At 39.6% G+C, this 14359-nt stretch overlaps 1 protein-coding gene across 1 annotated transcript; it reads left to right on the forward strand.

The window, feature by feature from the left end:
* The first annotated feature begins 1807 nt into the window (after nt 1–1807).
* On the forward strand, nt 1808–7065 carry LOC139712137 (uncharacterized). Its single transcript, XM_071623970.1, has 4 exons — nt 1808–2228; nt 2890–3111; nt 3646–3805; nt 6096–7065. Exons 1-4 carry the CDS (start codon nt 1808–1810, stop codon nt 7063–7065), a joined length of 1773 nt encoding a protein of 590 aa, XP_071480071.1.
* The last annotated feature ends 7294 nt before the right edge of the window (nt 7066–14359 follow it).

The following is a 14359-nucleotide window of genomic DNA, read 5'->3' on the forward strand; positions in this document are numbered from 1 at the left end:
AACCAATCCCTCTGAAATTTGGCACATAATATGTATAGTATATGATGCTCTACAAAATGACACCATCAAGACTTCGCTAAAAATACCGGATGGGGTTGAATTCAGTCAAAATACCATGAAAACAAAGAACATTTTTCAAAATAATATTCAATTGATTTGTTCTAAATTATGAATTGGACATGTGGAGTAAAAAAATTCAAATTGTGCTGTTATTTCAAATCTACAAAGACAAAAGAACATATGTATTGTTCTGAAGCAGATTAGCACGTGTTATCTCAACTTTTAGGAGAAGCTACTAAGAAATAATATTAATCTAATAGGCAAAAAAAAAATAAATCACTTCAAAAAATGTAAAACAAATGCACAAAACTTATCAAATCATGTTTCTTATCTCACGTGAAGAAATCGAGCCATGCCATAGTGACTTTTCCCAACCATACATCATTGGAAAAGCACTTTAAAGTTATTGACAACTTGCTTTTTTATGGTTGCAGTGATAACCAGAAGGGGTAAAGATGAATAAAACATTTTGTTTGAAATATTATTAGAAAACATAACACATTTGGAGGTCATCGGACAAGAAACTTAGCAATTAAACGACGTGTGGTAGAAAGGGAGCCCCTCACTTCATTGCCATTGGCTCGATAAGCGTTCAAAAGTTCTTTTGATTTCGCAATTGACCAAGCGACTGTCGTATTACAAGATATCTAATTATATATCAATAAGCAAGAGTGATTATGTCCAAGTAATTACTATTGACTGTATCTTTTACTTTTCATCTTAGATTTCATCATCATGATCAGCAATAGTTGTTTTGAATATCCTTTTTTTTTTTCTTTTTCCACACAAGTCAGGTCGACTACAGTATAGAATAATTCCCGTTGTCATGTTATATAGATTTCTTTATCTTAATATTCATCTGTAATTGCATTATGAACATCATATTGTGTTTATAATATGAATTGACATCTTCAGTTTGATCCGGATCATCAAATTCCCTATTTGTGATATTCATTTAACATACTTATGTGTAATCCACGTGTAGACTATTCAACATTCAATTTAGTATTAAGTAATGAACTTTTTTTTGATGGGCAGGTTTAATTTGAATATTCTTTTTATGAGCTTTTTCTTTTATTCATAAGCGAAATTGAATACTCGGAAAGAATTGGGGACAGGTGCAGAAGGAGTTGAATAACCTTTGCTGAAAATGTACGAGCATTCTGCCACCAATAATTGCGAGTGCGCAAATTTGTTAATTAGTTGATTAGAACGATGACAAACGGTTTTGAATGACGATATTTTGATGCCTGATCAAATGTAGCAACATTGAATGCTCAGTCTGATATAAAATTGAACGACAAAACAATGAAATTAGCCGGAAAACCTACATCAAAAGAGAAATTTACTATCACTTCACTTATCCAATCTCGAGGAAGTCTGAACTATAGGTTTAACATAAACCTCTATATTCACTTACAGCAAATTATTGATAGCGATTTATCTTGGAAGTATCACATCAACTTTTTAACCAAAGTTTTATCTAGGAATGCAGGAATTCTAAACAAACTGAAGGATTACTTCCCCACCAATATATTGCAAATTAATATATTTTTCAATTGTTAGCTGAGCTAACCTATTAGCATAAGAATGTTGACAGGTGCCGGGTTCGAAGCTTTCGCAGGCGGAGAGAGCTGTGGAGCTCATTGACCTAGTTCGACACGCAGCAGAACGGACGTCTTATTCCTTCTCGCTTCTATAATTATCGTGCACTAGCGGCAATGTGACTCTGCTCTCCGAAATCAAAATGTCGGATCAGGAATTCAGCAGAGAGCAAGACCACACCCTGGGTTCTGAAGTCCCCACAGTTTCTCAACCCGAAACACTGACCCCGTCATTTGTGAGCAACGCTATTAAAGAGGCTTTCGGTTCCTTAAAGGAGTATTTTGACTCTTCTCTCGCCAAAGTGAAAGAGGAAAGCGAGAAAAAGCTTTCTGCCGCTTCCACGGAACTTCAACAACTAAAAAGGGCGTCGGAATTGTCAATTCGTTTCAAGGGCAATAGAGTTCAATTCGAATTCAACTCTAGTTTGCAGGAAAAGCTAGAGAAGGGCGTGGCCTTACTGGAGGAAGGCAAGCACGTTGCTGCCCTTTCCAAGTTGAAGGAGGGCATAGCCGACATCAGGAAAAGAAAGAAGTTAATCAGGCTTGCTGATAAATGTGATGCAGGTTAGTGTTCTAAAAGAAATATAAACATTCTTTGTGAGAGGTTCTAATCGTTGGTGTGATAATGAGGAAAGCGAGGGCGCGGAGCGCCTGGGCTAAAAATGTATGTATTTTTAGAAGTGAAATTGAGTGATTGTTGCACATTGTGAAAAATTGAAAAATTGAATGATTATGTATGGGAATACAGTATTGAAAAATGCTGGGTACGCCGTAAGGCCATGGCGATAAGGGCTGAACGCTTGTTATGGAAATTCAATGATTCTAATTAGTTGGTGTATAAAAAAAAAAAACAAAAACATACAACCTGCAATTTGTATCGTGACAGAAATATGCATTACATTGAGCAGGCTGCTGCTATTATGTAAATAAGCTTCAGTCTGTCAGCTTCGGTGAATTTTTGAATATGTGATTCTTTACAAATTATTTAATTGTTATACAAGTAGCACTATTTCATTTTTATAGGGTGGTCAGCAGTTGACGAATATCTGAGCGATGACCTTGCAAGCGATTTTGAGGATGAAAAACGTATCGGGCAGGCACAGGCAAGGGCGGCGAGAAAACGCAAAACGTCTCGGAACATCCCAGCCGCCAAGGGCAAACCTCCGAAGAGTGATGGATATAGGACTGCAAGCCCTTCTTCTGGTCACTTTTTTCGCGGCTTTAGCGGAAAAAGTAGATACGCTTATGGGAGTACCGGTAACTCCCCCACCCTTGGTTGGCGAGGGGCCAGCAGTGGGCCAAAGCCGACAGATTTCTGTTTCGCGTGCGGAAAGCAAGGGCACTGGAGAAGGGGGTGTCCAGGGGCCGGCAACCAAGGTCCCCCGATCAGGGATAACATCGCGCAGCAACGCTAATGGTCCTGCTTCTATGGGACAAATTGAGCAAGGTAAATTAGTTTGATCGTTTAATCCGTTGACTACGACACACGAGTTATCTCGTGATAGCCGTTCTCCACTCAGATACTAAGCACGAGTTATCTCGTGGAAAAAGGAGCCTTTGAATGCACAATTTAAACCTAGAAATTCACATATGATGAAATGTTAATCTGACTGAAAATATCATTCAATAATTAATGAATCAAGGGAACTGACATAGACTTTCCTTGGGGTAATACCTTGGATATTAATAGTGAAAATTGGGTGGAAAATCAAAAAGCCAAGCCCGCCCTGTTAATGCGGCTGTATCGAGCGAGACTCGCGTATTCAACTAGACCGTAAGCAACGGGATAATTGTGTTCTCAACATGATTGCGATGAAGAACAATGAGATGATAGTGTATGAGAATGGTCAGAAGAATAATCAAGAATGTTGTCATCAATGATGAATGGATAATGTAGTCTACTTCTTGTCGGAAGCGGGCATAACCAATTCGTGAGCTAGTACTTCTGATCTGAGTTCTCTTGTGATTTTACCACGTACAGGCTTTCGGTATGACACGCTGCATGGCGATGGCGCTAAGTTAATCCAGTCTTCCTTGAAAGATGAGTTGGAAACAACTTCCGGTACTTCTCGAGATATTTCGGAGACAGACTTTAACTGCCTCAGCGGAGCTAGCAGTATCGCTTTTGCTGAAAGTGAACGGTACGAAGATGAATTTTACTTAAACAATTACTTTGAATATGAGCAATGTAGCTCAGAACCGATAGTCAAAGGAAGACTAAAGGCGTCAATACAATTTTGGAAAGACATTGGTGCATCTCAGTTTGTGTTAGATACCATTGAACATGGTTATATGTTACCGTTATTGCAGACTCCTCCCCGACTAGAATCAAGAAACAATAAATCTGCCTTGTCTCACCCTGAATTTGTCAATGAAGCTGTTCTTGATTTATTAAAGAAAAAACTAACTGTTGAGTCTTTTGTTGCACCTCATGTTGTTAACCCCCTTTCAGTGTCAATTCAAAGCTCTGGTAAAAAGAGACTCATTCTTGATTTACGTTAAGTTAATAAATATTTGTGGAAGGACAAAGTTAAATTTGAGAATTGGAATATAGCACTTACTTATTTTAAAAAGGGAGATTCTATGTTTTCATTTGACCTTAAGTCAGGTTATCATCACTTTGATATTTTACAGGATCATACTCGCTTTTTAGGATTTAGTTGGGATTTTGGTAATGGTACTAGATATTATACTTTTCAAGTATTGCCGTTTGGCATGTCCACAGCTCCGTACGTTTTTACAAAATGCCTCAAACCGATTGTTAACCACTGGCGAAGTAAAGGGATATTCATTGTTTTGTATTTAGATGATGGTTGGGGTCGTGCTGCTTCGTTTGATACATGCGAAGCCGTGACCAAGGCAGTGAAAGATGACATATTAAAAGCAGGTTTGGTACCTAATGTCGAGAAATCGCAGTGGATCCCAGTCCAATGTTTGGATTGGCTTGGGTTAACATGGGATAGCAGTATTGGTTGTCTAAAGATTACCAAGAGGAGGATGAAGGACCTGGAGTCATGTTTGGACACTTTTCAGACACGTTTGCCAAAAGTTTCAGCAAGAAAAATAGCGGCTATCGCTGGAAAGATCAATTCTCTTTACCCAGTAGTGGGTGCTTTAACTCAATTAAAAACCAGATTTATGCATTATGAAATCATTCGCAGAGTTCATTGGGATAAAGAGTACAATACACTGTATAGACAGTGACAACAACTTGATTGCCGAGTTATTTTTCTGGAAGGAAAATCTTTTCATCCTTAATGAACGCATGTTGTTTGATTATTCTATTCCACAGACCATTGTATACTCTGATGCCAGTAAGTCAGGCTGTGGAGCCTGGATTGGTGAGTGTGCTGGCATGAAAATGGTAAGAAACTGGACTAAAGTAGAAATGTCGAAAAGCTCCACTTGGAGAGAACTTATGGCACTAAGTTTGGCGTTGAAATCATTTGCACCCTACTTGCAAAGTAAGGTTGCGAAAGTAATTACAGACAATAGAGGTGTAGTCTCTATTGTGGAGAAGGGTAGCATGATTGCAGAATTGCACGAGCTTAGCTTGCACATTTTTAATTTTTGCAGAAAAAGTAGGATTACTTTACAGGTTCACTGGGTTCCCAGAGAGAACCGTTGTGCAGATGCACTTTGTCGGATTATTGATTTCGATGACTGGGGAGTTTTTGTTGAATTCTTTAAATTTTTGGATGAGTTGTGGGGGCCCCATACTGTTGACAGGTTCGCAGATGATTTTAATTTCAAATTACCAAAGTTTAATTCTAAATATTGGTGTCCTAATACGGATGTAGTAGACGCGTTTTCGTGCGATTGGGCGGGCGAGAATAATTGGCTGGTGCCCCCTATCGATAGTATTGGGCAAGTTTTGAATCACGAGTGTGTTCCGCTATGGGAACTCTAGTTGTGCCATATTGGCCCTCTGCCCCATTTTGGCCCCTTTTGTTTTCGGAGAATAGAGAATCTCGTTTATTAATATCACGTGTAGTAAAGATTGATAATCCTAAAGGAGTTTTCGTTCAAGGCAGAAATAGGAATTCTATATTTGGGACAAAGAAATTCCAAAGTCCAGTGTTATGTGTACGATTGAATGGAGTGGCGAGCGGCAAATGAAAATTCTGCATAATTTCATAACATATCAGTCGTTAATCAGCCGCCTGGCTATGGAATCAGCCGCCTGGCTATGGAATCAGCCGCATGGCTATGGAACCTGCCGCATGGCTGAATGAAAGCTATGTAGCTTTCTTTCCGCGGTTTGATGAATATTTATGCTGCGCTTGGCAGTGGCGAATGAAATTCATCTAAAATTTTAGTCTTTGGGGTCTATGCACCATGTTGTTTTGGTGTCGAATGTATAGCATGTCTTGTAATGACCACACAGGAAAGGTATAAGTTGTGCTATTCCTCTTCTTATATTCCCCCCAGATTTTCGCCACAGGACGAATATGGTAAAACATTGACCAAGATTTTGGCAGCTTCAAGAGCTGATAACACGGTTTATAAATACAAGAGAGCTTGGTTAGCCTGGCAAGAATGGTGTACGCAATTTAAGGTAACTTCAGCTCTGGCTGAACCAGAAGACATTAGTCGATACCTCATTCAATTATATCAAAGTGGTGCTCCTTACTCCAGGATGGAGTCGGCCTTTTACGCTATTAAATGGCATTATGACTGTAATCCCAAGGTACACATTAACCCGTGTGATCGGAAGTTTCTACACATTGTACTTCAAGGATTGAAGAAGTTGCTGTATAAACCAATTGTGAAAAAGGAACCTATTACACCAGAAATTTTGAAGGCAGTTGTAGAGAAATATAGTTCTTCCACTAGTTTAGTGGATATTCGTTTATGTGCCATGATATTGATTGCATATGCTGGATTTCTACGATATGACGAACTGATAAATATTCGTAGGTGCGATCTTGATATGTATGTTTCCCATGTGAACATTTTCATTATGAAAAGTAAAACTGATATTTATAGACAAGGAGCATGGGTCCTCATAGGTGCTACTAATACATCAACCTGTCCAGTTTCGGCTTCGCGGAAGTATTTGTTGGTTGCGGAGTTAGATGATCCAGCTGATGAGAAATTTCTTTTCAGACCCGTCAATTATTGTAAGTCCAAAGAATCATACAAATTAAGGGATGGACAATTGTCATACACTAGGTGTTTGGATCTGTTGCGGGATGCCCTGTCAGCAGTGGGTTTAGAACCAAAAAAGTTCGGCATGCACAGCCTTCGAAGCGGCGGTGCTACGGCGGCCGCAAAATTTGGAGTCCCAGATAGACCGTTTAAGAAGCATGGTAGATGGCGTTCAGAAACTGCCAAGGATGGATACATTAAAGATAGTATGAATGATCGTCTCTCGGTATCTTTGAATTTGGGCCTCTAAAACATTGCGTATGGATATACATTGTATCGTTGATTGGATATGATAACGTTAGTAAGCAAATAAACTGCCTTGTTTATTCTGCATTATATGAAGCATGTGAGATATTACTGACACATTGTTTATGGAATGAAACTTGGATTAAAATCTCCTAAATGAAATTGTATGCGTTTTGTTTCCTTGTTACCCGTTCTTTAATTGACTGAGAGGGGAGGGCATAGGAATAGCCCTGTCTTGCCGTCGAAGCTTGGTGCTCCCCTAGGATTCAGTTAGTATGTATATATATTATGTTCTTTTGCAGGTTATGCGTTAGATAAGGAAGGCGGGACTGAAAATAATTTATTCACGTTTGAGTAGCGAATTAGGGAATAAATATATTTTTCAATTGTTAGCTGAGCTAACCTATTAGCATAAGAATGTTGACAGGTGCCGGGTTCGAAGCTTTCGCAGGCGGAGAGAGCTATGGAGCTCACTGACCTAGTTCGACACGCAGCAGAACGGACGTCTTAGACCCCGTTTACAGTGCGAGGCTCGGCCGCGGCCGAGCCGCGGCCGAGCCCAGCCCCGCTTCAGTGTAAACGCGCAAAAGGCCAAATGCGAGGCCAAAATTGGCCTCGCATTTGGCCTCGCTCTGGAGGTGGTCTCCTCTTGGTGTAAACGCAAACTGGGCCAAATGCGCGGCCAATTTTAGTCTGGCTTCCAGACCCTCTGCCCGTACTATTTCGCTATTCACGATGTTAACCCCCTCAACGTGGAAAACTATAGTATAGTTTAAAGTGGTTTTGTCCTGCAAAGGATTTTTCCTTCGGCAAAGGCCTTTGCCCGAACGGCGACTTCGTCGCCACGGAATCCAGTTGGCAAAGGGTCTGAAAACTAGGCTATACCAAATTGCGTTTGTTTACAAGCAGAGCGCCACTACGACAAAATATTGAAAGGTTTGAATTAAAAGCGCGGCCGAGCCCAGCAGTGTAAACGGACAAAATTGCGAGGCTCGGCCGCGCAATTGAGGCCGGTCTGTAAACGGGGTCTTATTCGGAGACGGAATTGCGACGTCCATCACTGGTATTGTCGGGACGGCCTGCAAGCTCAAGATAGAGGATCATAGGACCAGGACGAAACAGCTGTCGGGATAAGAGCATCGGGAGGCGGTATTGGTTCCGGCATGTCAAAAAGCAGTTCGTGAGGGTGGTTTCCAGGCGCGTACGTTAAGTCATCAGTTCTCTCCGTCCGTTCTGTCTTGCCGTCGAAGCTTGGTGCTCCCTGACTGAGAGGGGAGGGCATAGGAATAGCCCTGTCTTGCCGTCGAAGCTTGGTGCTCCCCTAGGATTCAGGTATTATGTATATATTATGTTCTTTTGCAGGTTATGCGTTAGGGAAGGGAGGCGGGATTGAAAATAATTTATTCACGTTTGAGTAGCGAATTAGGGAATAATGATATCGACTATGATTTCCCCTTACCTCAACTACGGAATACCGGCATGGGGTAACACGTCCCAGTATTTGCTTGACTCACTCTTTCTCTTACAAAAGCGCGCTATTAGAATAATTAATAACACTGGGTATTTATCTCATACAGATGAATTTTTCCATAAGAACAAAATTATGAAATTGTCAGATTTGTTTTATTACAATTTAGGGATATTCATGTATAAATTATCCAAAAATGATCTTCCTGATATTTTTTTGCATATGTTTAAAAGAAATTACTCTATTCATAACTATCCCACCCGCCAACGTGACAATTATCACCTACCACGTATCCGAACCATTTTTGCGAAAAAAAAAAAACAATTATGTATATAGGGCCGAAATACTGGAACGATCTCCCCATAGAACTCGCAGGTTGTTTGTCTTTGTCGACCTTCAAATACAAATTAAGACAGAATTTATTGAATAATTACATTGCGTATGTCCATTGAAATTTCCTTCTTTCTTGTTTATGTGCCTTTTCCTGCTGTGTTGGTTGTTGTCATTCAAATCAGTTAAGCCTCTCTGTTTGCGCTCTTAAATTCCTTCACACCAGTACCCCTTTTCGTACCCTAAGACTTCGGAACGCGTGAACAGCTGGCTTGTTGTATTCCCCTCAGTGCTATACTGGCTGGTAATTCTAATTCTAATTCCAATTCTTCTTTGAATGTTAGTACTTGTATGTTCACTCTTTAGGTTTTCCGTATCTCCTTAGTCTAGCGGGCGACGTATTTTTAGCCTGAATCAGTCCTCGATTGGCGGTCAATAGAGGGCGCGACGATGTGGAAGTCAAGTTGACTAAAAATACGTCTAGTAAGAAACCTCCGAATAGAGGCGTGGAACCGGGCGTGGCATGACAGTTGCCAGTCTGCAATATCGAAGTTTCATTGGCTGAGCATCAATGTCAATCAAAATACATTACAGAACCCAAAGGAATCCTAGTCTACTCTCCTATAGGTATAATACATTATTGTCTTTTAGGGAAAATAGAATTTCCCTGTCTCTTTCACATTATAATAGTATTTTGACATTCTTTCCCATTCATTTTGAGGTGTATAACATCTTCTCTTACTTCAAATAAGAGAATGAAAGCAGTCAATGCGACTACATTCATTTGAAAATTCATGAGGGTTCTACACATGGAAACTACTCCAAAATTACTGCCGAATGCAAACCTCTCACTGTTGTTGTAAAGATATTCACTGTCATTGTCGGTTTTGAAAGTGTGATTTATGATTTTTTTCCGCTCGTATGTTTTTCACTTTATCAAATCTACTAAGATATTTGCTAAATATCAATTAAATCTGCCGTCAAGATAACAATCTCTATTGACAAGCACCATCTACATTAAACAGACATTTCGTGGGTGATCACTCTGTCATAGGAAAATCCGTCCGTGGTACATTTCCTGTGAAAGGGAAAAGAGAAGATCTGCCACACAAAAGGATTCCTGCAAAGCCAAAGGCCCGGGGAAACATAGTGCATTCTTTGCAATCCGTAATTAAGAGACGTCAGTCTTACAGATGGCGGTACAGTTATAGTGAAGGGAAGTCGATGCTGATTGACATTCTCTATACACAAATAATTATGGAGATGAGGACGTCTTTTTTTTGTCCATTCGGAATGCATGCTTATGCAGAAAAACGTGAAGCTCAAGTGAGTAACACCAACAAGTTTGTGGATGATGCACACACACAAAAAAAAACCCCGACATGTTGGGAAAGTGGGGCGCAACACGCAAAATCTATGACTGATAGTCCATGGGCCAGGCCAGATATTGGTCCCACCTTAGGTGGCAAAACCTTTTTGGTGTCATTTTGTTTGTCGGGCATAGATATGCTTATCAAGCTATGATAGCATTTCCAAATGAGTAGTTTAGTCATAATGAATGAATGTTTAACCAATTTGGTCTCGTTGTTACATCCCTGTACTTCTGAATCGAGACTAACCGTTATGCAAAGAAGAACACTGTCTTTTGTATGTTCACAGGTGTTCTGTTGTAAACGCGGTGCGCTTAGTCTTTATTCAAGGCAGCGAAGGGAATATCCAAAGGGTTATGATGTCCACAGCGCTTAGTCTTTATTCAAGACGGCGAAGGGAAAAAAGCTTATGATACAGTGTATATCCCTTTATCTAAAAACAACAACAACAAAATAGCAATTCCTCGTGAATTGCTATTTTATTTTTCAATTATTTATCATTTTCCCATGAAAACGCTACGGTGAAAACGCTAATACCACGCCAATGTCGCTTTATTTCCATCCAACAATGAAAGATAATGCAAAAACAATGTACCGGTACACTACAATACATTCTAATAAATAATATTGTAAATGAACAGAGTAATTTTTGTTTAAAACTGATGTATTTGTTGAGAGGGTAGTATAAGAACAGTATAGATAATCCCTTTTATTAGGAACTTTAGATATGATAACGGTACATTGTTCTAGATAAAGACTAAGCGCACCGCTCGACAGCTGTGGACATCACAACCCTTTGGATATTCCCTTCGCTGCCTTGAATAAAGACTAAGCGCACCGCGTTTACAACAGAACACCTGTGGACATACATTTTTTTTTGTATAGGGATATAAAAACGAGACCAAATTAGTTAAAATTCATTTATTATGACTAAGCTATACTCATTTGGAAATGCTGTCATAGTTTGATAAGCATATCTTTGCCCGACAAACAAAATGACACCAAAAAGGTTTTGCCACCTCAGGTGGTACCAATAACCCACTTTCGGGTCTTGGCCCAATATGGACTATGAGTCCAAAGCACCCATCAAGATCCGTGTTGCTCAAGTGAAGCGTTTGGCACCTTTTTCACCAGAAATATCTCGTTTAGAGGAAAGCTATTGTGGATTACGTAGAGGCACTTATTTGTGACCCGCTACAACAAAATGGTCCTAAAGTCGCGCACGGTCGAAGCCGTGGAAATCGAGTTTGAAGTCAGAGCATCAAAATTGGTCAAAACTTAAGATTTTCTGAATTTGACATATTATTAGAGTCTGACATGTCTTCTATCATCTGTCGAATTTTTGAAGGAAAATGATTAAAGAAAAGACCAAAAAATAGCGTTTTTCTGGGCCATGTTTTTTTGGCGTTTCAACGAAGCAGAAACGGGTTCGAACATTTGGATTGAGCGCCACACGTAGGCTCCGCCCCTAACAACAACCAGAGTGATCTCATTGGTCAGTTTGCTGCTTGCCGCTAACCGAAGCGTGAAGCTCGCACACTGCCCAGTCGACTGGTGCGTGCTAGCGGGGTGCGCTATGCATCCTGGTCACTGATTGGTCGGTGAGGAGGCCGCCGACGCTGTGTTTGAATGAGCATTTCGGGGGTTGCTAGGGCTTACCTTCTATTGTCCGGAGGTGAATACTGACTTGCGTGTCCCTTGATCGCGATTGCTTCGCAAGGAGAACTTTTAGGGCGCTTTTCTCGAAACAGTGATTTCTCAGACGTCTCGACATGCTCTCTTTTAAACATCGATATCTCCGCAGCCGATTATTTTTATAAGATGTGTTATCTATCAATTTAAAGCAGGAAGACTAGGGAATTGTGTCATGCAATTTTCAAATAATCGACCGCGCCTGACTTTAGGATCATTTTGTTGTAGCGGGTCACATTTATTTAGATCTGTCAGAAATAAAGTTTTCCCATCTTTGTCGACATGATTTTATTAATACTGTGCTCTTTCATTTTCTTTGTCGAAGCTATTCGAAGGATCGTTAATTCGAAAACGAAATAAAGTTCAAATTCCGAAAATGAAGTGAACTTGTTTTCGAGACAAAAGACTGTAATAATTTGTTATGGTTACTCGAAGGTTCTGCAATTATATTTTCTCAATTTACTTTGTGTTGATTATGCAACCTTATTCTCTGTTACCCCAAAAGTTAAATGTTTATGTTCTTTTCGAAAAATGAAATAAAATTCGAATTAATTTGAACATAACAAAAGGTGTGATAGTCCTATTACTCAATGAAAATTGAACAAAAGCAGAGGGAGAGAGAGAGGGGGGGGGGGGGGAGAGGGAGAGAGATGGAAAATACACAAACTCCCCGAAACACTCACTGGCGAACTATGGAATACAATCGTACAATTTGCAAATTGTATTTTTCATGGAAACATGAACAATTTATCCCTCTCCGCCGTATGCTCCCATAGTCATCTATGGCATCATTTATATGATGACCATACATGGCGTATTATTATAGAAACAAATATTACAAGAGGCCACCTAAGGGCTCCCCCTCCCCCCCCCCAAAAAAAAAAAAAGTCACGCATGCGTGTATACCGATGATACCCTCTGAAAGACTACTGTGTACACCCTTGATCATTATCAGCCCCCTCCCACCCTCAAATAACTAATCTACAGAAACAATGACCCTCCCTCTTCTCGAGAGTACCAGCTTCTCCACAAAAATGGATATAGTGTTCGGATTAACGAACCTTCATTGTTCGATTGACGAAGCTTAATTCATGCTGGGATTAACAAACCTTATTAAATTTTGAATGAATGAATCACTGGAAAACCGGACCTTGTTTAATTTTCGTATTAACGAACCTTTGAAAAAACAAACGCAATTTCATTTCAGGTCGTCACACCTTCGGAATATCAACCCATATATCATTTTAGATCAACAAATTAACTTTAGGAATTATGAGCCTTATTTCATTGTAGATATATCGAAAGGATCTGTAAACCCTTTATTATAGCAATATTCTAGATGAAACTGATTTTGTCAGCCTCATGTGAAGGATTTGAGTTCAAACAGGGTAAGATCCCAAAAGTATGATTTTACGACATTGATTTGGTCTAGAATAATGCTTGAGTAATATAACTTGCATACCAGTTAATTATTGCACGTTCTCAATGTGCGATATGATGAAGTTTCCACCAAGAGACATGTGTTGTGGGTTAGAGGAATCAAATACATAAGACACGAAAAAGGTGAAAACGGTGACGTCTGATCCGTTAAACATATATTTCATGTTAATTCGAGGTTATTTGTTACCATCGCTCATTAGGAAGAGTGGAAATCAGATATAAATGTTAGTGCACCAACATAAAGGGCGAAACTGCTTTCGTCATCCGTGCCGGCCTGCTCTCGAAAGTCTAAAGCTGTCCTTCTGCTACCCAATGGGAAATGTCAATTCAGAGCGTTGATGAAATGATTTATCGAATGGAGATTATTTCTTGTTATCACCTATTCAAAACCGTACATCCTTGGAGCTATGACAATACTCCTTTAGTTCGCCATATTCTGGGAAACATTATTTCTTCGCAAAATTTCTCCTAAAGTCCGGAAACATTCTTATTATAACTACCGTTCACGTTTTGTATATTTAACAATGCTTAACTCTGATTTTACTAATTCAAATTTTCACAGTGTTTTTTTCAATCCTTAACTCACATTCTAGAACTATTTTAAGCACTAATGCTAAGTTATTGTTTCATCTGCAAATGGTAAATTATGCCTTTAATGAAACTTGGCAGCCATGTATATGTATGAGTTGGTGACGTTATGCCTATCAACTGTCAACTTTTGGGCACACGTGCTCAAGGTCAAAGGTCAAAAAGGTCAAATGCCAAAAAAAGATAACTACAGTATTTCCCCCATATCTATGCAATGCCTGAAGGTACTTCTTGAAATTTCGTGTATACATGAACTACGACCAAATGGAGATTCTCCAGAGAGTTTTCTGTCGTGAGGTCAAAGGTCAAAGTTCAAGTGAAAATGTTAACTTAGATTTCACTTTCTCTCCATATCTCACAAATGGTTCAAGATATCTTCATGGAACTTAGCACATATGCATGCACTGACT

This window comes from Diadema antillarum, unplaced genomic scaffold, assembly GCF_040938485.1.
Source record: "Diadema antillarum isolate AM-2024a unplaced genomic scaffold, OU_Dant_1.0 seq00001761_RagTag, whole genome shotgun sequence".
Lineage (NCBI taxonomy): Eukaryota > Metazoa > Echinodermata > Echinoidea > Diadematoida > Diadematidae > Diadema > Diadema antillarum.